This window comes from Amphiura filiformis, chromosome 8, assembly GCF_039555335.1.
Source record: "Amphiura filiformis chromosome 8, Afil_fr2py, whole genome shotgun sequence".
NCBI classification, from domain to species: Eukaryota; Metazoa; Echinodermata; class Ophiuroidea; order Amphilepidida; family Amphiuridae; genus Amphiura; species Amphiura filiformis.
This window is the reverse complement of record NC_092635.1, coordinates 61,161,724-61,185,819: the sequence shown is the minus strand read 5'-3', so window position 1 is coordinate 61,185,819 and position 24,096 is coordinate 61,161,724. Positions and strand designations below refer to the sequence as shown.

The 24,096-nt window shown below is 36.0% G+C and overlaps 1 protein-coding gene and 1 non-coding gene across 2 annotated transcripts in view; both read right to left on the bottom strand.

Moving 5' to 3' along the window:
* Nucleotides 1-20,455, bottom strand: part of LOC140159328 (protein Wnt-16-like) — a 46,981-nt gene extending 26,526 nt beyond the window's left edge. Inside the window, exons 1-2 of the mRNA XM_072182769.1 lie at nucleotides 20,044-20,455; nucleotides 14,019-14,329 (exon numbers count right to left, since the gene is read on the bottom strand). Coding sequence (XP_072038870.1) covers nucleotides 14,019-14,329; nucleotides 20,044-20,138 — 406 coding nt within the window. The 5' untranslated portion in view covers nucleotides 20,139-20,455. The remainder of the gene's footprint in view (nucleotides 1-14,018; nucleotides 14,330-20,043) is intronic.
* Nucleotides 3,515-3,587, bottom strand: Trnav-cac (transfer RNA valine (anticodon CAC)). The gene has a single exon. It is a non-coding gene; the product is annotated as a tRNA-Val (tRNA).
* Nucleotides 20,456-24,096: the final 3,641 nt, after the last annotated feature.

The following is a 24,096-nucleotide window of genomic DNA, read 5'->3' as shown; positions in this document are numbered from 1 at the left end:
CTACCACCATGACCACTTCCGGGTTAAAATTCATACTCGACTAAAAGATAAGTAGCCTTATCGACTGCTTAGTGCCAGAAGTGGGTAAGTGCAATAGCTGACATGTGTAGCTGCCATGTGTAGATGAGTACCATATATACTGTGTGTAAATTGCCAAATGTTCACAGGGCAGCTATTGCACTTACCCACTTCTGGCACTGAGTAATTGATAATAAGTTTATGGTTTCCGTCAATCCTTGGTACTTTTCTTTGAGTCAAATTTGTTTCAAAAATAAATATAATAATTCAACCCTAAAGGTGTAATAATTCTTTATAACACTGCATGTGTTCAAATGACCATCGCGGTGAACACCAAAACCCACAAAATTATTGGATGTTTTCTTGATCTTTACACCTCCTTAGGCCAAATGATATAAATGTCGTCTTAGATTTAAAATTCTGTCAAAAGGTGTACATCCAAATAATTGACAGGAATTTGATTTAAAGTTCAAGTTGTTTGTAGTGACAAATGTCCTCTAGTTTCCTGAAGAAGATGAGATACAGAAATTGGTGTCTGGTTGATGGGTTCTGAGATAATCCATATATGTCAAACACAATTTGCGAATCTAGTTTGAAATGATAAGTACCCGGATCTGATCTTACAACTGAATGAGATAAACTAAAGACTTTGGAGATATGAGAACAGGTAATGGCTATTATGTTGAGGTGTATAAAGAGCTATAAAGGGCTATTATTATTAGCGCTCGCACCGCGCGAAGACCGCTAGTCGAAAAATATCTGTAGCGGACATACATCTGACTGGGCGTTTTATTACGTAACGCATTAAGGTTTTGGATTCCACGAATGGCTGCCTCGTGCTGCTTTGTGACTTGTGTTTTAGGCAGGTGTGAAATATACCTGACTGAGCGTTTAATTACAGGCTTTTACTTCATCGAATGGCTGCCTTGTGCTGTTATGTGTTTGGTTTATATAATTATTGTTCCATGTTCCAGTCTTTTCCTCCAAGTTCTTCTAATTCTTTCTCATCCTCCTTGAATTGTGTTTTTCGGCTTTTCTCCTTCATAACCGGTTTCTGTCGGGCCTAATACTCGTCATTCATAACAACCCCTAACCACATGCAGTCTGGGTCCTAGACTTCAAATTGGCTTGCAATGAGAAAGTCCGAATTCCAATTTTATTGAGCAGTTTTGTGACGAGGAGAGGTATTTTTCCACTTTACACAAAAAATTCCTCATAAGACCTTAAAGGTAATTTCTGAAATGAAAAGATTAGATTACCTTACATTCGAAACAGTAATCTTTAGTGGGGACCTATGGAATTTTTATATAAATGTTTAACCATCTTTTCAGCCTTCATTTTCTCTGCCTTCTAAACCAGATCAATATTGTAACAGGATTGGTTATCACGAATCATGATATACCATTAATATTCATTTATTCATTTATGCATCGGATACTACAGTTTTTACAAAAAAAATATTTGTAAACCCTCCCACTCGGCTGTTTCTAAAAAGGTAATTGGGCTTTCCTAGCCTGTACATTAAAATGAATGTTATTTCATTTTATTGTAATAACACTTTTAAAAACTCTTCAGCATGACGTACTGCAGTGTAGACAAAACGTATCACCTGCTTAATGGGCGCTTTCACATGACTTTCTTTTGATCACTTATTAACAGCAGCCTGCATGGTAAAGCGTTAATATGCATACGCTGTCAGATCTGTTACCAATTTAATGGTGGAACCCAACGCACTGCATGGTTTATTGTTCTATTTGCCAGCGAAGTTACGTAATGTTACCATGTCGACTGGATCACGAATCAGTATTGAACCACGATCGAAACAATCACCACACAAAGTATATGGCACTCGAAGGCATACCAAAATAGCGTGATCCGGTAACCAAAAGAATTACGTAACCACTTCGATGGCGAATTGCGTCCGATTTGAGCGCTGGCATATTGTAAAATGTTGCCAATCAATATTCATGAGAGTGTACATTCAACATCCAGTTTTCAAAATTGCAAAATTGAATGATTTGTATTTGGTACGTGTGAAATACACCTGACTGGGCGTATCAATTACGTAACGCATAAAGGCATTGACATCATCGAATGGCTGCATAGTGCTGCATGCTGTTATGTGTTTAGTCTCTAAACTCACTGCAAAAACAGTGTTTAGAAAGTGACGGCAAGAATGTGTTTAGAAACGTTATGTTTAGAATATAGATGTCAGATGTTTAGAAATTGAACACCATCACCGACCAATGTTCAGAAATTTGACACATGATGTTTAACTGCTAAACGTGTTTAACAAAGTGAAGGCAAAACTATGTTCAGAAAAGTGTTTAATTTCTAAACACTGTTTTTGCAGTGTATAATAATTATAAAATTATTACATTTATTTATCATTCCTTTCTTTTCCTTTCTCTTATCCTTATTCTTTCATAGGCCCACACTTTATCACTCCCTCACTCTTCTCCCTCTATCTTTCTATTTATTTACTTCTCTTTATTGCTTTCTCTTCATTTTTCCTCTTTCTCTCTTCCTCCAGACTCCTCTCATTCCCCATATCCCCTCCTCACCCTTCCTCCCTCATCCAATCCCAAGATTTCTCACAGTAGAAGCTTTTGTGCTTTCGGCTACTCAATCACACCTGTGGGTAATTGTATGTCAATAAAAAGTACCTTTCGCTCGTATAGGCGCTTTCACGCCACTTATTGACAGTAACCTGCCTTTATGAATAGCTTGTCGGTAAATCAATTCGGCATCAAAGTAACAATACGTTACGTAATCTATTGTTCTCCATGTTTATACATGTATAACCTTCTTGGATTTTACAGATTTTGAAAACACATCATTCAGCCAAACTTGGAATCCACCATTTTTACAAAAAAATTTGTAATTTCTGTCAGAAATGTCCAATTTTTACAATCTAAATTTCTAATGATCAAGAGTCCATTGAGATTTGAATATAAATGATCTGTACTAGTAATAAAGCTTATGTTTTAATATTTTTAATAGTGAATTTGATTTTGGCAAAGAGCGTATGATGAAATGACATATCATTTCACACGGGGTGACAAGTTCACGATCGCAATAGGATTTCCCCCTTTTAATGAACTTGATGTCGGTTCATTTTACTATTGCACCACATACTGAGTTATATTGCTAGTGTCAAGTTCTGGTTTACATCTGATACTACGCCCTTAGAGATTACATTTGATTAGATTATATGCTGTGCTTTCGTTGTATCCAATGTAGCAATATATGACTGAGACCTTTTTGTGGATGTTCCAATTTGTTCAATACAACATTGAAAGGATACGATAATATTTCAAGAATGTTTCACGTTGGTTTATAGGCCTACAATGGTTCCAAATTAACACCGCAAAATTGAATTGTAAGTAAATAAGGGAAGAGGCTTACCCGGGAGGCTTACGTATTGTACACTGGAACATAGAAACACTTCGCATATTACAAACCAGCATGACCAGGGAATAACTCTGGACACACCTGCCTGTGCGCGGACTTCAACCCCAGACCTTTGGCTTGTGAGGCCAACGCTCTGACCATTAAGCCACACAGACTGTCCCTGATTAACGGGACTCAAGTCTGCGCAATTATGAATAATGTGCAGTCAGTGTAAAAGTCTTGTAAACAATACAGACAACTACCCATCATATACACTGGAACAAGGAACACTCAAACATATAGCAAGTTGTTTTCTGTATATGAAAATTTGATAATGTCAATATTTTAAAAATGAGAAAAGCTTTGTCCTTAGATTTACCTCGTTTTTCGACGGGTTCAAATGAACATAAAATCCTTCCTGGCAGTTATTACGAATATTATTTCCAAAATTAAAAATTAATGGTAATCGTACATTTATTTTTTGCCAATATTTTGCTAACAATCAATGTATAAATGATCAGGGTAGTGTTTTTGCATACGTTTGCTTGTTTCGCGTAATTTACTCCCTAAAAGGTGTAGCAAAATGTTGAACACGGTAAAGACTTCAAAAGTTACTGTTTGATTTAAGTTTCAAATTTGGGCTCCCACAAATCTGGCATCTGTAAAAGGGAATGCGCAAAGATTTTTGGCAGGGGAGCTGGCACCTACTTTTTGCTGTTTTTGCCACCCATCAGTAAACCAATGTTCACAAAACATTCCCCTAAAGCACCCACATTGCCCTATCGCTTTCGGGTGTTTGGGTTCTGTTCAGTTCACTTCGGGTTCTATAAGGCGTAGGCTATATACAACAGGATCTACATGTATGGCTTTACTAATTTGTTCATTTTCTGAGGAGAAATCTATTCTTGACCTCAATTTACGTTTTACATTGTGAAGGTTAATAAACATCCCCGGGTATCACCTTCACTATGGAAATAGGACTAGGAAAGTCATAAGGTTTTACGTAGCCATGGTAGGTGAAGACAATTCATTATTGCCACAACGCCACATTGAAATAATAATTATGTTTCAGATTATTTGCATTTTTTACTCGTTTTGAGAAAACAATAGCAACAACAAAACAGACAGACAATCCAAATGTATTCAACTACCTACTGTCTGTATTTCTGACAAAAATTTATTTCATATTAAAGACGGTCAGGGACATCTTAATAGATTAAATCACAAATACGTCAAATTATTCTTAGAGGCAAAGCTAAAACGGTTCTGGAATCTGGACCTTTTTGAGATCTTTAAAAAGAGATCCTTGTGCATTCCCCTCGATTTTCAGTGTGGTCGACTCAGCACCTATGACAACCAGGGGCATCTATGACAACCAGGGGCATCTATGACAACCAGGGGCATCTATGACAACCAGGGGCATCTATGACAACCAGGGGCATCTATGACAACCAGGGGTATCTATGACAACCAGGGGAATCCCCTTGTGGGAGGCTTGCCACATTACACCATGGAAAATGATCTCTGTACCACCAACCCGGGAAATCACCTTTTGATTATAGCTACGCACAGAATTGCGTCAGCACACCTTTCTGCGATACGAACAGGCATTAGGGCCTGCAACATCAGCAACCTTTACACGACTGTAAAGTTGGTCTAAGAACTCATATGTAACAAAGCTGGACCAAATTTCTTCACTGAGGACTGCTACTGATCTGATACTGATCTGTGGTCGAACCTGCATGGATACTGAACGCGCTGAGATGAGATTATGTTGAACAAGGCCTAGGCTTAGATTTACTATGTATGCTTCTTAACGTCATTTATATATGCAAGGGCAGCTAGAACAACTTGGTTCAATTGAATATCCAATGTGTAAAAATTAATAAAAGTGTATTCCTGTAAAAGTTGACAAACTGAATTTGACGTCATTGGACTGTTGTAAGCTGTTCTTCGCCCCAAAATAAAGTGTTACTAAACCTGTCCCAAAGAACATGATGAATAATTCATGCTTATCTCAACAGTATTGATGGGTTAACCAGGGCTGTCGATCTGAATCAGTAGCTATCAATAATCTGACAATTACTATCTCTATCATACTTACTAAATAAATTGGTAAACAAATCTATTTAACAATGGAAAGATAATGCATTGTCATAACACTGATTGTAATTAAAGATTCTTATGGTGCAGTTATGGAAAACCAATTTGAAAAACTTCAATCACAACACTTGTAATAAGAACTTTTAAGTGACGTTATGTTTTTTTTAATCATTATGTTCGTACACTTGTCACTTGTATAAACAAAAAGGGACATCTACAGTAAGCCAAATAATTAAGGTACCAGTTATGTTCACCCCCTGTACATGTATATCCTAAACAAAGGCAGATATGTCATATATTTGAACCAACAGCCAATAGCTGTATCTTTTAGCTCGAATATAAGACCTCATTCGTTGAAATTGTTCAAGAAATAAAGATACGACGATCCAAAAACCCAAGGAAGATTCAAATTTAAAAGTTGCAGTTTAACACATTGCATGCCCTATTGATTAGTACACAAATCGTTCGCGAACAAGAGAACTAGCGCCGTGCTTTCATTGATTAGCACGAAAAACTAGCGTCGTGCTTTCATTGATCAAAACACAAAAGTGCAACTTTTTAAGCTTTTTTATTTCGTATCTTCATTAGGTTTTGGATCACCGTTTCTTTAATTCTCAACCAATTTCAACAAATAAGGTCTTAAATCAGAGCTAAAGAGTACAGGCATCGGCTGCTAGTTTTAATTTTGAGACAATTGCCTTTATTTAGGATATACAGGGGTGAACACAACTGCTACCTTATTTATTTTGCTTACTGTATATAAAAACAGGGATATTTAAACTTAAGGCGAGAGGGATGGCAGGTGTCATATTATTTAATTTTTGTAAGCATTTAACTAAATACTGATACATTGATCTTAAATGGATCAAGGAAGCATATCGCATTTATATTTCCATAGGTCTTACGGTTCTTGAGTTAAGGTCAATAATATAATATATCAAAACGTAAGTCATTGGCGTTTGCCTCTCCCGAGAAAAATCATGCACATGGGGAGTAAATGACACGACCCATTATACGAAGTCTTGAACCTCATTTATAGAACCCATACCGTTATTTCTGTGTGTCAGCTTTATTTGTCGCAATATTTGAGAGCAAATACAGCTAACATCCCTCCAATCCCGGAGCACGTCGCATCGCAAGTTTAAAAAGTCGGTGGATAGTTTGGTTTCTAGACCATAGGCCTTGCCGTCTCTACATATGACGTAAGACCGTAAACATACATAGTAAAGCCTTGTTCAACATAATCTCATCTCAGTGCGTTCAGTATCCATGCAGGTTCGAGCACAGCATAGCGACTTTTTTAATTTAGCCTCAAAAGTAATCATGTGAACATTTATTAACGTGACGTTGAACCGGTGCATCTGGCCGGATTCGAACCGGCGATCTTCGTCTTACTAGCACGACGCTCTCACCAAAACTGAGGAACAGAGGTATTTTCTTTAGAATCTAAAGGTATTAGGTTCGTAATTACAATATTCCGTTCTTCTTCAGCGTGCCTCTGTTCTCCTCAGTTGGTTAGAGCGTCTTCCAGTAACCGTTCGAATCCAGCCAGATGCATTGGGTTTTTTTCAACATTAGTGTACGCTGGCTGCTATTGGTAAAGATTAAAATTTGTATTAACCCAGAGAACTAAGTATACTTTTTGCTTAACTCAATACCTCAATACATTTTCCAAAGCTCATTCGTGCTCGTTGACACACTTGTCATCATGTTATTTTGACATTGAAATCAACGGATATACCAAGTTTATCAAAATTTTCCTCCAGAAAACGGGCATTTGAAAGCTTTCTGTCAATTCCAAATTATAAAGCTTCGTTCTTATTGTGTTAAGCCTTTTTGGAAAGAAACCATATGTGCACGGAAATGGAGTTGATTTCCATGCTGACATCAGTGACAACTTTAATATGAACAAGGAAAAAGTTCTAAGATGAACAGAGCCATACTTTTCATGCTTTTTGTGCATGTTCTAAATATAAATATCCTAATTAGTAATTTTGACGTGTTTTTCTAAATAATAGATGGTTATTGTTTAAATTACTGATATGATTCAAATAAAGTTTTAATTATTCATACATTTGTATAGGCCATACTGTCACTTAAATATATGAGCGAATAAACTGAAACTTAGACGATAATATGTTTGTTTTTCATCTCTCTCTCTCTTTTTTTTGGTAAATAAAATGTAGCTCCTATATGCCCCCCCGATATTATAGGCATATGCTTTCGCACCAATTTAAAGCAGAATGCCGGATGAACTATACCGTGTTGGTCGCAAGTTTAGGCCCTATATAGGCCTACATCGATCACGATATGACAATAAATGGCAATATCCATGCATGTTGGGTTGTATACATTCTGAATATTTTGTAAATCGTTGATCAAGATGACTTTCATTATGCTTAAAATTGACCAATTATCTTGGAAATTCCTTTCTATTCCCCCTTCCCCTGAACTTTGCCCCTTTCAAAAAGCACGGAGGTCTCGTTTTTGTATCCACGTTTTCCAGTCCTACTGATTTCTGTATTTCTGTCAAGTGCCTGGCTCAGGTTTGTTTGTTGTTTTGGCCCAAATTGATTTGATTTAACAAGCAACATTGCGTTTCATTCATCCTACCATCCCCACGCGACGACAGTAATAATTTGCCCACACCTAAAACATTCAAAGTGCAGACACCTCCATGAAAGGGACGGTAATAATGACGTGATCAAGGAAATTCAGTCGGAAGTCGCAAATATTGATTTTCAGATACAGCCAAACAAAGGAAATAATTTTTTTTGTTGCCTATTGTTTTGGAAACAGTTAACAACTGTTCATATCTTTGGAAATGTTCAATTTCAGTGTGGTTTTCTGCAAAACATAGCTTTGCATCTGCTTTATAAAATCATGTAGAAAACTGAAAATTTAATATTCCCGACTTCAGACTGATTTTGCTTGATCACATCACAATACGCCAATAGGTCGGCAAAACAAGTCACGTCGCATATTATAGGCGTCTTTCCAAAATGTAATGAAAACTTCGTGACAGTTTACGTGTTTTAAAAAGTGCAATATTTTTACACGCGAACATTGTTTTATATGCAATCGATAAAAATCGGGGCACTATATTTTTGACAACCATAGAACCAAAATGCGACCTTTGGATGTTTTTGGAAATAACTCAAGAACGGTACATCTTAGATTGCTCAAAAATTGAAATTTGACCCTATCTAAAGTTCTGTGACATTTTCCTGCCCAAAGATACTCCGGGGTCGGGCTCATGTATACACTAATTAGTTCAAGAACTATTTTTTTTCAATGTTTTAAAGGAGGATTTCATGATCCTATCATCCTCTTTTTACGATATTTTTCAGTAGATACCCACGAAAATAGCTTATATTCCCATAATTTCAGTTGATTCCGAATTTGCGTTTGCGATTTATGCATGATTATGTGTATGACACATTGACCACTGTTGTAATTTCGTGAACGAAATTCAAATTTGACGATATTTTTGCTAAACGAATTAATCTGCAAGAAATTTTTGGTACATAAACATTATGTAGCCAGAGGTTTCCAGTGGTATAAAAATCTCAACTTTTTTTTTGCGAAAAGTGGGGGGATGAGGCTGTGGATCACGAAAACCCCTTTATGTGTAATATTATATTCTGTGTAGGCCTTTGTGTATTGTATTGTAATGTTTTACTATTTTGTAGTTTGTTTGCTTGGTTGTTTAAATGGTCGATCCGTGCGGAAACACAATTGGGTCCTGATGGGAACAGGGACCAGGCTCAAACAAAATGAACAATTACAATGTAAAGGAGCTCTTCACATTAGTTAACTGAGTTTACATTCTGCATATGATTTTTTGACAGATACTTCTATGTGTACTAAGCATCGTCTTCAGGTCACCTATGACAAGATAAGATGAGCTGTCTATCATATGATATCCACCAACAGAAAACTCTAAAATCTGCTTGATCATTGCGATTAATCATTGGACCAAAAACATACAGGCCGACTAAAACTTAAGGGTGTAACCTTGTTGATCCTGGAGTTACTCAAAACTACCACAAAGGAAATGTACACTTACAAATATTATCCTGTCTTTACAATCATTGTCTATTCAATTAATAAAGATAGTTAACAGAGATGTGTATGGTCAATAACAAATGTAAGATCGCCAATCAATCAATCAATCATGGAGGTTATCGTGTGGATGATAGCTAAGCAAATGATGTTACACAACAGTAATAACAATCGTAAATTCCTTTGTATTGTGTACAGAAGATCTGCAGTGAGAGATATGGCAACATGGTTATGGGCCAATGAAACACTTCATAACAGCTGACCATACAAATGTTATGAAAATATATCCAAATATTAGAGAATTACCATTGCAGTCCAATGTAACCTTTTATCCTACACTCATAGAAATTGTTCGTTGGCATTAGTAAGTTGATGCAAGTCGTTGCGTCAACTTTCCGAGTAATGCCAACGCGTACAATTTTGAGTAACGCTGACTCGATATCATTATGTTGGTCGCACTCATTTGCACTTACTTTATTGAGTTGTTACAACTCAGAAAATGAAACTAGGTTAGCATAATTTTCTAGAGGTGGGCTATAGTATACAAAATTTTGCACTGATTACAAAAATAAATACTTGAATAATGCTAATTGTGCAGAAAATGATCCAATTACGTGGATACAAAGTACCAAATTGGAATAACTCAAAACATATACCAGTAACTTAATATGAACGAGTTAAATCAACTTACATGTTGAGTTACAATAACCCAACTAATTGGTTCTTTGAACCTTGTTTATTTTTCTAAGTTCCCTGAACTTGAATTCAGAAGTTGGCATTACTTAAAAAGTTGACGCAACGACTTACATCAACTTTTAAGTAATGCCAATAAAGTTGATTAGTTGACGGAACTTTTTGAGCTTTTTCAGCATTTTTAAGTTCGGATAACTAAAATTAATTTTGTTTTGGCAACTTTTACACTATTTTTGAGTTGTCCAAACTTACTCCTTTTGAATTGCGCCAACTAGGCGAACAAGTCATTTCTATGAGTGTATGAACTACCTGTTGAATTTCTAACAGAATTTTCAAAATGTTTGCAGAATTTTGACAGTTTTATTCAGCAGAGCAAACTAAGTACACTGTGTTTATAAAATATGATAGAAAATAACAAATCCTGCAGTCAAAAATTCGATTAATTAATGAATCAATTGATTAATTAATTTTATTATAAGACCTTTATTCAGTTAGAGCTATGCAATTATTATGTATAGAGGTGGAATCTCAAAATTGTCTTCCAAAATTCGCTTGCTCAACCCTCCTTGACGTGCACAAAAATCTCTTCCCCCTTTCGATGCGCCAAACAAATCTTTTGCCCCTTCACACATTTATGGATCTTGGGGAACCCATATCTAAAACCTTTAATTGTCTAAACCATGTAGTACAAAGTGCAGCGAGCACGAAATGTGGTAAATAATGTGGACGTTTTTCCACTGTAGGTCGTAATATGAACAAAGTGCCCCCAAATCTGTGCCAAAAATTACTTTCCCCAGCTCCCGTTTCATTTGTTAGTAAAAATTGTTGGTAAAAGTTCATATAACTGTTTCGCCAGTCAAAGATTCATTCATTTCTTGGCTGATTATTTCATTTTCTGAGAATAATGAGTGTTTCAACGTCTCGTTGAAGCATTGCGCGGTAACTCTTAACCACATATTCCCCACCTGTTAGATTCATTCTTTTATACGTCATTTACATTGTTGTAATTCAACTTTAACATTAATATATGACATAAATAAAACTTTACAACAATATAGGATTATATCAGTTAATGCTAGCAAAATGAACTATAATGATTCTTGGAACACCACATTTATGGTATCAAATATTAAATTTCAATGAATGTACCCATTTTTGCCAAATACAATGTTTTAACCGTGACTGATATGTATACTTTTGAATTGGGTTTCAGGTATAGATACGTGAACGAGCTACCTCATATAAATATTACTTTAAGAAACGGTCTGATATCCACAACTTTTCAACAAGACACTGTAACAACTACAATCTAAGCAAAAACAAGAAAACATTCTCGGGTCATTCTGTTCGTACTAGTGATCCTTATCTTTGGAATTCTCTAGAAAATCAACTTCAGCAATCTGCATGAGTTAAACATTTCCATAATCAATCTAAGCAAAAGCTAATTTCAAATTACGTTTGATTTTTTCCCTTTTTTTTTTAAAACTATGCTTTATAAAATTCTTTGTATTCGAAAAGTAAGGCAATAGTGTTAAAACCTGACTTTAATGAATATTGCGATTGTTCCTAGCTGAATCAAAAATGATATGAATCTAGGCTGTGGAGCTCAGTCCACGGTAATAGTCAGTCATTATCTGTTGGCCATTTTGATGACTATCATTCCAATTTGCAACCATTCATTTTACTTATAGACGAATCCATTTTCACGCATTCCTATACATCTCAATGGCAGCCATAGCTGGGACCCCCTGAGGTCTATCCCACCTAAAATGTGAAATGATGTGGCCTTGGCGGGGATATTAAACTGCATTCCACCACCCGTGTTACACGTGGACAAAAGAAAGATGAAAGTGTACTACACAATAGGCCTACAATTCAACATCGATTTTTAAGCGGATTTAATCCACCCAATTGTGCAGTAACAACACCAGTTTGGTGCAGACGGGTCCCAGTAATGGCTGACTGAATTCTGACTATCACTTGGCTCGATGGATTCGTCTATAGCAATTTCCGACAAAACAGGGGATTCGTAACAATACTACTAGGGTAGAGCACGAGATTTTCATTGAGAATTCTCATGACCACTCCCGTGACCATTGAAGCACAGTACAAGAACAAAGGAGGTTATATAAACATGGAGATTACGTAACGTATTGTTTCTTTGATGCTGAATTGATTTGCCGACAAGCTATTCATAAACTGGTACCTTTTGTTTCGAACAAAACGGTTCTGCTATTAAATTGGTAACTGACCTGACAGCATATTAACGCTTTACCAGGCAGGCTACTGTCAATATTAATGATCAAACGAAAGTCACGTGAAAGCGCCCTGTTGAGAAAGTGGTATCTTTTGTTCTCATACAGCCCAAAGGTGTGTTTGAGTCGTCGCAAGCACAAAAACATGACACGACTGACAAAGTTCGCCCAGAGAAGATGAGAATAGATTCTCATGGTTCGCCTAAATAGTATAGAATAATATTGCACTTGCGTGCAATTTTGCGCACTATGCGCTTTACATTCGCATCTTACAGGATTGATTCATAATTTTTCTTGGTCAAATGTTCCGACATTTTTAGTATTTTGATTATTATAAAAAAATTGGAGAAATTCTTAGTCGTGTACAAAAATAGGTTAATGCAGATCCCGTGTTGCTCGCGAGATTGGACACAATGATTTAGCGACAGCTGCTATCTTTTGCGAAAAACATTGATGTCTTTTAAGACAACCTTTGCTACCAAACATGTTGATGTCTTTTGAGAAAGCTTTTATCACCAAAAAGTTGGTGTCTCTGGAGGCATCCTTTGTTACCAACATAATTGGTGAGTTTTGAGAAACTATATTTTTGTTACCAAGAAAGTTGCTCTTTTTTGTAACAGTCATTGTTGCTAAAAGGTTGTTGTCTTCTCAAAATAATTACCGTTTTAGAGACAGTTTTTGTAACAAAAAATACCGTAAAACCCCGTCTATAAGCATATAGTGTGCTTCTGATGAAAGCTACATCAATCCAGTCGCCATTATGGAGTTTGAGCAAATAAATTACGGATCCAAGCATATACAAAAAAGTATTATTTTAAGACCGATCAATTGTATTGGTATATTAACGCTTGCTTCGAATTAATTAAGCTTTTATAAAAAACACTATATATGCTTGTAGACGGGGTTTTACGGTATTGCTTTTTAAGACAGCCATTGTTAACAGACCATCAGTATGATAAGATGATTGACTTTGAGACAAGCTTTATCCCAAAAAATGTTGCTACGTGTTTTTTTTCTACCAACACAATTTGGTTTTTTGGGGCTCTTGAAATATTGTTACCACAAATGATGTAGGTTTGTCTTTTGAAGCAGTTACCTATAAGAAGTTGCCTTGGTACCACAAGGTCATGACGGTAGGGAGTTGCATAGTGTTATGTTATAATATTAGTACTGATATTGTTATAATACCGTTCCTGATGTAAAGGGAAACGTTAAGTTCGTCTTTGCACATCAATTATAAATTATCTAAATTTGCTTTTAAGTAGACAACTCTTCCGGGGCAACTCAGTCTCTTTCATGCACAAAAAGATTTATTTTGCATTAATACCAGTCCTGGCTACGCTACTGCACACAATACCAGTGTGCAGCTTTCCACAGCTAGCTGGGGAATCCCTCATTGCCAATGATTGCAATGGGAGCTTAAAAGCATTGTAGCTGCAGTAAAATGGTAAATAAGTATAATAATGGGTCCAAAATAAATTTCTTATTTACCTCTTTCAAGTACTTTTTCAATATCACTAATGGCATTGGGTTCCAGAGTACAATTCCATCTCTCGTTCTTGAACTGCCTTTTACATTCCAAAATGCCCGTTCGTGCCCCTTCGCCAATTACCGGCAATGTTTCAGGAGCTCTTTCGCAAACCAGTCTCTGTTCGTTGACCAGGCCAGGTACCTGGGTGCATATTCCTGTGTGTAGGTTGTTGTCATCCACAAGTGATGATTCACTGGAACCGAATAGATCCAGATGATTCGGATGATGTATTCCCGTATCAATCGCACTTAAGGACGCGATGCTAAGCCATCTGGAACAAATAAAAACAAAAGTACATTATGAATATAGGCCGTATCTAGCGTGACACATTTGAGAGAATATCTAATGTATTCAGTGTGACAAGATAGTAGACAGTAAGGACCTGTTCTTCTTCCCTCTTTCACTATGGACCACTATGGCCTCATCCCTATATGGTATTGTCCAATAACCTCAATTAAACAATCATAGTGCAAAATTTGACCTCAAGTTGAAGAGTATGAGTTTTTGTACCCAAATGTTCAAAGGTCATTCAATGAATGTGCAAATGTATTGGGGTTAAAGAACTGAGCCCCCGATAGATGAACATGTTGTGGATCCTAGTGTTTCCTGCTCCCATCAGACCGGCGGAGAAGGCGAGTCTCGGTGACTCGCGGTAACCGGTCTTTAGCATTCAATGGCCTAGACCTGAACAACTCTTAACGAAACCGATTTTATTTTAAATCCAGGTCACTCTATGATCTCATATTAGTTGAAATGGTAATCAGGACACATTTCATTAACCCCAATACTTAATGGTTGTCCTTGGAATTTTTTTCAGCTGATAGTGTTTATTGAAGTTATTGAACATTGTCTTGAGTGGTGGGGCTGGCGATTTGGATTCTAGTGTACTCTTGAAAACAATGTGCAACTTAGAACCTTTTGTCCCGCACAAGCACCCTAAGCACTGACAAGGTTCTACAAAGAACCATTATTCTTGGCTAAAGAACTTTCTTTGAAAGAAACCAATGGGGTTCTTTGTCGAACCAACAAACTTCTTAAGCCAAGAAAATAGTTCTTTGTAGAACCGTAAGGAAGTTAAGTTCTTTATTAGTTCTTTGTAACCCGAACCGTTAAGATAGAACCCTTCAAGGGTAGAACAGAAAAAGGTTCTTTAGCCAAGAAAATTATTTTTAGAACAAGAAAGGGTTAACACTTATTTTCACTTTTCTTAACTTTGAGATGAGTCCCTGACTTAATGAATTAAAAAGTTCCTAGTCCTATTTAAATCTTTAAGGTTCTTTATGGAACTTAAACTTGCTTGTGGTGCTGCATACGGGACAAAAAAGTTCTAAGTTGGACCTTTTTTTTCTAAGAAGAGTGTGTCAAGTTATCCACCTGTATAGTCAATTACTATCATACAAAAAGGAAATCGGTCCGACAACTACCAATTCACTACCAGTACGCTCCTATCTCGTCGAAGTACACCAAATCAATTATAATTTCTCCTGCCTAGCTTGCAAAATTGCACGTCATCATGGCTGTATTATTTGACTAGTATTAAAATTCTTTCAAGATGTATCAGTGGTCAAGGAAATATGTTTACAAGATTTTCTGTTTTTGTGGGGTTAAATCAAAATAGAAAGTTGTTCAGTACAGGATATAAACTGGGTAAAGGAATGGCCAACTGCATGGGTTGTACCTACAATCCAGGAAAAAAATAGTTGGCACACTTGCACTAAACAATTGAAATGCGTGCCCTATTAAAATTGGAGAGGCGAGTGAAACATACATGCAGTATATGTGAAGTACAGACTACACCCCTATATCTCACCCTTCCCCACTACCCATCTTTCAATGTTGGAGGGTCTCACGGGCCTGTTGACAACATGGCTTGGTCCAACATTGAATTGGGGGAGCGGGGGTAGAGATATAGTGTGCCAACCTTTTTTTTCCTGGATTGTAGTTTCAACCAGACTCTGTCTGTCCACTGTGTGGGAATACGACTTGTTCGATTTAGAGATGGCTGGTGGCTTTATACACATTCTTTCTAAACTTATTTTTGTAGTAAATTTTTTAGTGCGCAAAAGAAGCTATAAGTAGAATTAAGGTACTAAGGTACCAGTTATGTTCACCACTGTATATTGTAAACAAAGACAAATATGTCAAAATTAAAACAAACATCTCTGATTTAAGATCTCATTTGTTGAAATTGGTTTATAATTAAAGAAACGGTGATCTAAAACCTAAGAAAGAAGCGAAAACAAAAGTTGCACTTTTGTGTTCCAATCAATGAAAGCACGACGCTAGTTTTAACGTGCTAATCAATGGAATGCACGGCGCTAGTTCTCTGGTTCAAGAACGCTTTGTGTACAAATCAAGAGGGAATGCAATGGAGTAAACTGCAACTTTTGAATTTGCGTCTTCCTTGGATTTTGGATCATCGTGTCTTTATTTCATGAACGATTTCAGCAAATGAGATCTTAAATTCGAAGTAAAAGATGCAGTTATTGGCCGCTGGTTAGAATTATGACATATTCTGTCTTAAACAATGGTTGCATATAGACCCAGTATGCAGATCCCTCGCCTCAATCAAATACACCCACACATATAGTACATATGTGTGTATTTAACTGCAGATAGAGTATTCTCACTACCGTATTAGTTTGTGATACCTAGTTTGGCAGACTGGATAATGTGCTGTGTGTGAATTGAAAGTGCTCATGTAATTTTTGTCAATAATTTGCTAAAAAACAATGCACATAACATTTTTATTTAATAGAACGTTGGTTTCAAATTTGAACAGTGTTCCTTATGACTTATACAGATAATGTATACATAATTATTAGCTAGCCGCCCTAATTTGCATAATTAATTAGCAGCTATGCAAATATGCAAATTAGAGGATGGCTAGACAATACAATACATTAGAATATAATTAGAAACACTTTGACCAAGTTTAAAGCCAAAAGTACCCTGAACATTTATGCATTGATTTTAAACAAAATATAGGCACAACTTACAATATATTTATGAGCTTTTTCAATCATATAATTAGCTCATTTACTGTTTTGATCAAAACAATAAGGTACAAAGAAAATATAAATTGATATATTATGAAAACCGTATGTCTGATATGCTTCAAATAAAAGGCATATTGATCAGTGTACTTTGCCCTAATTAATCTGTTTAACACATGCTCAGAGCATCTACTTTCCAGAAAATGCCTTATATTCCACCTTAAAATGATCAAGTGTGAGAAACAAAAATGCATCATCTATAGAAAGTCCTGAGGACTTGGAGCATGTCTTTAATCACATACCCTAAAACAGACTCTCTTTCTAGGACGTCCAGGGTCTTTGCTTAAATTTCTCATTAAATCCAAATGTCATATCTGAAGATTATAAACTCTTTTTACAATAAATGTCCTGTTCGTCTGTCACTCATTATACACCGTGTCCTTATGAAATGTGTCATTAATGACAGTCGCGGTTTACATCTTTATAAAAAAATAATAATACTTTTAGATATCGCATATAGATCAGGAGTGACTTGCTGATTACTAATTCTGTACTCTTAAGCAAGAAAAAAGTAGTATCTACAACAAAACGCCCAGACAGATACTGCCTTGTACTTTGGATATAATTTTAGAGTCAGTAAAAAAGCAGTAGATAGCATAGTAAATAATAGTACTGCATTTTTATTCAGTTGGCGTTGGGGTTTGGTGTCCTAAACCTAAAAGGCATATTCAGTGATCCCAGTAAAGGTGTAACATTTTTTAATTGTTTATAAATTACCTAAGAGTAACGGATAAGTCACTTAAAATCATAGATCGTCTTTTTCACGATTTATGTTAAAATTGTCATTAGGTGTTTTTCAAAATTGAAGCATATACATTTCCAATTACAGATTCATGGAACAATATCTCATTTTGTCCTTAATACACAGCTTTCGGCTTAACCACTCGTATATGGCACATCTATGACACTGACAAAGGTGCCAAAATCTGAATTTTGATAAGACAGTTCTTGGTGTTGAATAACTTGATTATGATTATCTGTTCAACCTATAAGAATTATTTGTATGAACGCAAAAAGTTCCAAAAATGTGCACACTGAAGAGTCAACTAAGTTAACTAGTGAATTTAGCTAAACAGTATTATTTTCTACTGTACCATCTTTATGCCTACGTTTATAAATTTAGTCGGGGTAATTACTGAAATTATGCTACATTTTGAAGAGATTTTAAACAAAGAATTTAATAAAATTAAGTTCAAGTTACCAAATAGATTGGATAGTTTTTAATTGCTGTCAACACAGTTGTTATGTGGTTCGTGACAATTTATTGAATCGGAAGATTGACCAAATACAACAGAAGAGTGCTGTTGTGTCATCTTTAATATCATGACATGACTATAGATGACGCAATATATTGGGGCATGATCATTTTTTTAAATGATCTGAAATAGCGGATGTTTTCAAACTTCAAATTAATCATGTGTAAGCGTATTCCTTTACCCGAACTCAAATGTTTATACCTGATAAATTGAATATTATTTAAAACAGTCAAGTTAGTCATTGAGAAATAATTTAATCTGCTACATGGTATTCAAGTTTTGAAAGCAATTCAATAGCTGGCCCATCTTCTTTTTTTTTTAAATAAAAATGAGAGGAGACGAGTAAATAAGTTGCCTTTATATTCATACTTGCAGGACTGTCCTCCTCTTCACTGACGTTAGAAAACGTTAGGCGAAAACTGACTTGGAGATGTGTGCAAAATAAGGGTACCAGGTTGTTTGTATCATGGTTTTCATGCAATATGAACATTTGGAGCAACTGAAGACCAGTGGTCACTACAGCCCTTATCTCACACAAAATTCCTAACCCCAATCCTAACCCTAAACCATAATACCTTAACATGGGTGGCAAGAATTATTCTCAAGTCTTGCCGAAACTATTTTTAGGTCCAAATTCAAATGTGATTTGATTTTTAGCATATTGCACTTGAAAACTAAACATGCTAAAAGCAGGCCCGTACGTAGGGGGGTGCGACCACACCTCCCCAAATTTGCAAAAGTATACAAAAGTCCCAAAATTTAAGAATTTGCGAGCGTAGTGAGCCAAAAAATCAGGTTTTTTACATTTTTTTGGTCAAAAAAGGTCCAAATTTGGGGGAAAGTCCACTTTTCACAAAATCGCCCCCCCTTTGAAGAAAGTCCACTTTTTCAAAGTCAGCATCCCCCCAAAAAATTCCTGCGTACGGGCCTGGCTAAAAGGAACATGAACATGTAAAGAATAACATGTAATCTTTGTGTACGACTCATACCTGACAGTAGCTTGATCGCATCACAAACATTTTATTAGTGTGTGTTTCAAGTTCGACCTAGTCTAGACGCTGAAAACCATAAGGGAGTATGAAAATTTGTTTGATTCGGAAATGGAAAGTATACGGACTGACATGTTACGATTTGTGGTGTCATTTTTGCCTAGTCCCTAGCTCACCTTGCATGAAATAAACATCTCAAAAAAGGTAACTAACCCCCCTTAATTACTCAAAAACGGGCTATTGCATTACAAATTTGTAAATTGCGTTGGAAGCAGAATTTATTTCTGCGCATTTTGACACCTCATGTGATACGATAGCCCAGAAAACAATAAAACACCGGTCAATTTAATGTAGTGAGGTCCAGATTTGAAAGTTGCACTTACCATGTTGCTTACAACAATACAAAAACACTCAGATATCATTACACAGATTTCCTTCCATTATACTGAATACAAATCAATAGAATTTACGGCAACTTTCAAATCTTGGGCTACATTAATTTAAATGTACGCTGTGACGTCAATATTTAGTCAATTGCTACAAATGAGGTGTTAAAATGTGCAGAAATAAATTCTGCTTCCAACGCATTTTACAGATTTGTAATACAATCACCCGTTTTTTGAATAATGGCAATTATTTAAGGGGGTTAGTTACTTTTTTTGAGATGTTTTATGTTTTACTTACGTGTAACCATATGCAGTTGTTTGAAGAAACAGAAATGTGATAAAAGAAGCGAAATGTTCACAACTAGCAAGTTTTCCTATGAATCCTTTCGCCATCTTCAAAGGTTATGCGTATTATACACCTGGACAGCTGGCGTATCTCTCGTTTAATCTGCGACAATGTATCCAAACTCAACAAAGATTGTTTTGATGGACGGTGTCGAACAAGTTACAACAAAAGTTATAGGCATTAACCAGACGTTGAACAGATCCTAAGCGGTTATTAAATATCCAGAGGTAAAATCCGTATGTTCCGTTAACTTGGATAAAATCACTCAATCCATGTGGTTCAAACAAAATTCAATATATCGTCTGATCTCTCTTTTAAATACTACATTTTAGCGCGCTGCAAAAAAAAACCTTGTAAGAGCGACTGAGTTGGCAAAGTGACTGTATGACTGGCAGGAGGTTTGGCGGTGTGATTCAGAACAGAGAGGCGGGGTTAAAGAAATTAACTAGTAACCAATCGTGGTTAACGGTCTTAAAGTCAAGCACTTTATCAAGATGCAAATATTGGAAACAATTTATTTAGATGAAGATATGAGCGTGTGAAGTAAGTTTACTTCATGGTCGTAAACTGACACTTTGATATTTCTTAAGGGTACCTGTCTTTTGTTATAATACTATAAATGAGTGCAATATAATCTTATGATATTGCCGCTAGATATTGTCGGCATTGCCGCTTGTTATCGATATGTTATTTTTACAATAATTTAACAAATCAGTACTCGAGGACCTCCTTATCATATAGCTTGAAGCGTATGTTGTCGGTCTATATATGTTTAATTGAAACAATTTCTCTTTAAACAATGATCCATTGACTTCGAATATATATAAATTTGAACAAAACCACAGACAAGTAGTAATTGGTTTAACATCATTTTTCATTTAGACAATAAAGCGTAGCAGGAACGATGTAGGCTATGCCTAAAGTGCAATCATAGATCTTCAATGTTTATGAAGGTTTATGCTTGACTGAATGGGGATTATTTCCGATACACAGGGTCTCGAAAATGTTCATCTCTCAGAACAATGTTCTTTAACATCAATGTTAAGAACAATCGATCGTCCGTCTGTTCTACCAAGTTCGAAGCCGCCCATCTATACCCGTTATATTTTACTAGGACTTTTTCTACAGTACTGACATGTAACAGAAAAGGTAATATTTGACAACCTTGTCTTACTCTATCCATTAATGAAAACAAAGCGTGAAACACTAAATAGCTCCAGGGAAATTGCTGTGCATTTGAAAATTAAAGAAATTGATATAACTTAAACAGAAAGTTTGGTTCTCACCATCTGAAATTGTGCAGGTAGATGCAGGTTATACTAGGGTACTGGGTTCTTCATTTTGGTATACTCTAACGGGTGTTCAAAACAAGCGGATCCCAGCATACGTGATTTTTCAAAACGTTTTGGCTCATGTCAGACTCTCGTCAGGGTTTATCCCTCATAATCTCACATTTGAAAATAAAGAAAAATGGCCTCCTCCTTTCCTCGAGCACAATGGAAAAGACCATGACTACTAACAATGCTAATTTTACATTCAAGGAATTCATAAAAATCCTCCCAACGAGAACCAAAACATTAATTTTATACGGCCTAATTGTATGTTGTAGGCCTACAAAGAGCTCAGAGTGAATTTTAATTATCTTTTCTTAAATTAAAAGAACCACCTTTTAGGTAAGTAGTTAAAGTTGTGATAGTATTGAGATACTACAATATCATGGTACAAACAAGAATACATTTTGGTAAATAAGACCTATTGCTATTTTCTCAGCCCTTAATCATTTGATCCTATCATAAATGCCATTTTATATTTTAGGAGTCCTGTCATTCCAAACGGATGGCGGTGCTATGGTTTAGAGTGATTAAGTCCAATTGAATTAATTGAAATGGTTACCGGCTGAGCTGCGGTCAATACACATTTTATTAACACCATGAATACTGCAAATAAAATCAAAAATGCTTAAAATGGTATTTCGTGATTCTAGCTTTCTCTGCTATGGTACCGGTGTATGTAATGGTTCAACACCGGTAGTTATTTACGAAAAAAGCTTATTTTTTAGATATCAGTTGAATGGGGCATTGAATTTGCGAAGTTACGCATAATTACATACGATGCCCCATCGGCCACTGAATTTCGGGCTGCATGCCGACAGCTCAGAAAATTATTGCTTGTCTTTGTCAAAGAAATTCCCAACATGTTTAGAATAAATTGGGATGGGGTTATTAGGCTGTGGATCTTTAATTAAAATGACATCTTCTGCCATGTGGCAAATTCACAAAACGGTTTACAAAGCGGAAACATTTTGAGGGATAGTAAACAAAGCTTTATTGCATTCGACAAGAGACGGTAGAACCTTGACACCAAAGACGATTGTATTATCCTTACAGCAGGTCGGAGGGGAATATCGAGATCAATAAAGCTGACACACAAGAAGAATGGTATGGATCTATATGATAAAGGAGACCCCAAAGCTTCATATATCATGTGCATTACTCGGGATTTTAAAAACTTTCGTTTTGACATATTTTTGACCTTAACTCAAAGAACCGCAAGACCTAAATATTAAATGAGATTATTGGCTTCGTTGACGCATTTCCTATAAGAAACTATGTACACTGCAATTTTTATGTAAATGGCTAAAACTGGACACGTAAGAACCGTCCCTTAATTTCAATAATAATGTAATTAAGATTATTATTGCCAGACCTAATATTACCGTATAATTATTTATTCTAATTAGATATTGACGTGTATTGTCGTTTGTCTGACATGTTTGCTTGAGGTAAACATGTTGTTGTCTTCAAGGTAGACATCATGCCCTTAAAATCCATGAGTTTAAAATTACCATATTTATGCAGTTTGTATAGTGCCCCGGGAAACTGTTGTCGAAAATGATTTCGACAGGCAATTAGTTCATTCCTGATTAAGAACCAATAGGAACGCACAGAGGATAGACATTATTCAGATGTCAATAATTATTCGTAATTCTGTCAAACTAGGTCAACAGAGAAGGTTGGTCTTAACCCTGGAATTATGGAAAATGTTTCGCCATAACTACTAAGTAAAACTGTTGGTCTAAACGTTGAAAGTCGCCTACACCCCCGCCTACACCATGCCCCGGGACCATGCCCTCCTGAACGAAAAACGCTGGCAACGCCACTGGTAGGATGCCTTTGAGTGAAAGTGGGGTATTATAGGAGGTACAGTTTGAGAGAGCGAGGATAGAGGGAGGGGAGGTGAGAGGGCGGGAGTGTATGGATAAGGGAAGGGAGGAGAATAAGAAAGAGATTGAGAAGGAGGGGAAAGAAAGTGACTGTTTCATTTACGCTTTGTGTTATAAAATGGAAATATGAAATTTACAAAGCTAGCGTTAACTTTAATAATAATTGAGTTCTTATTAAATAATTTACGGCTTTCTATCATATAGGATATTTAATTGAAACATATATAGCTAGTTTAAAAACAATATGATAAGGAGCACTGGCTCCTGACATAATTCCTGTTGAGATGGTCATCGTCTAGCAAGTTTATTCATGCTTAAATTCAGCGCCTAATTTAGAGTCTTTTGCGTTTTAGTGTGACCAATAACCCACTCGACAGAACAAAAGAGAGTAATTTTGCTGCAGTCGCTTACATAATGACGCTCTTTTGATCACCTATTGACCAATTAAACGTTCGCGTTGAAGTAAATTAGGGCAAGAAAGCCAAATGATCAAAGTTTATGGCATTTGCAATAATTGAATTAATGTAATTTGTTTCAAAAAATTCCTCATACGCAGTAAATTGCGAAAAATGCAATATTTTGGGACAATGTCAACTATTTGGGGCCAAAATCGTGTTACATTTTCGTAAAAGGTGTGGGTATTTATGTACACCACAAAAAGGTTTTCCACCTTCTCCGGTCCATCAAAAGGACCTGTTAATCAAATCTGGCACTTGACAATAGGGAAACCAAAAACAAAAACCATTGTTTTGCAAAACTGAAAATTGGAAATGACCCGTGTT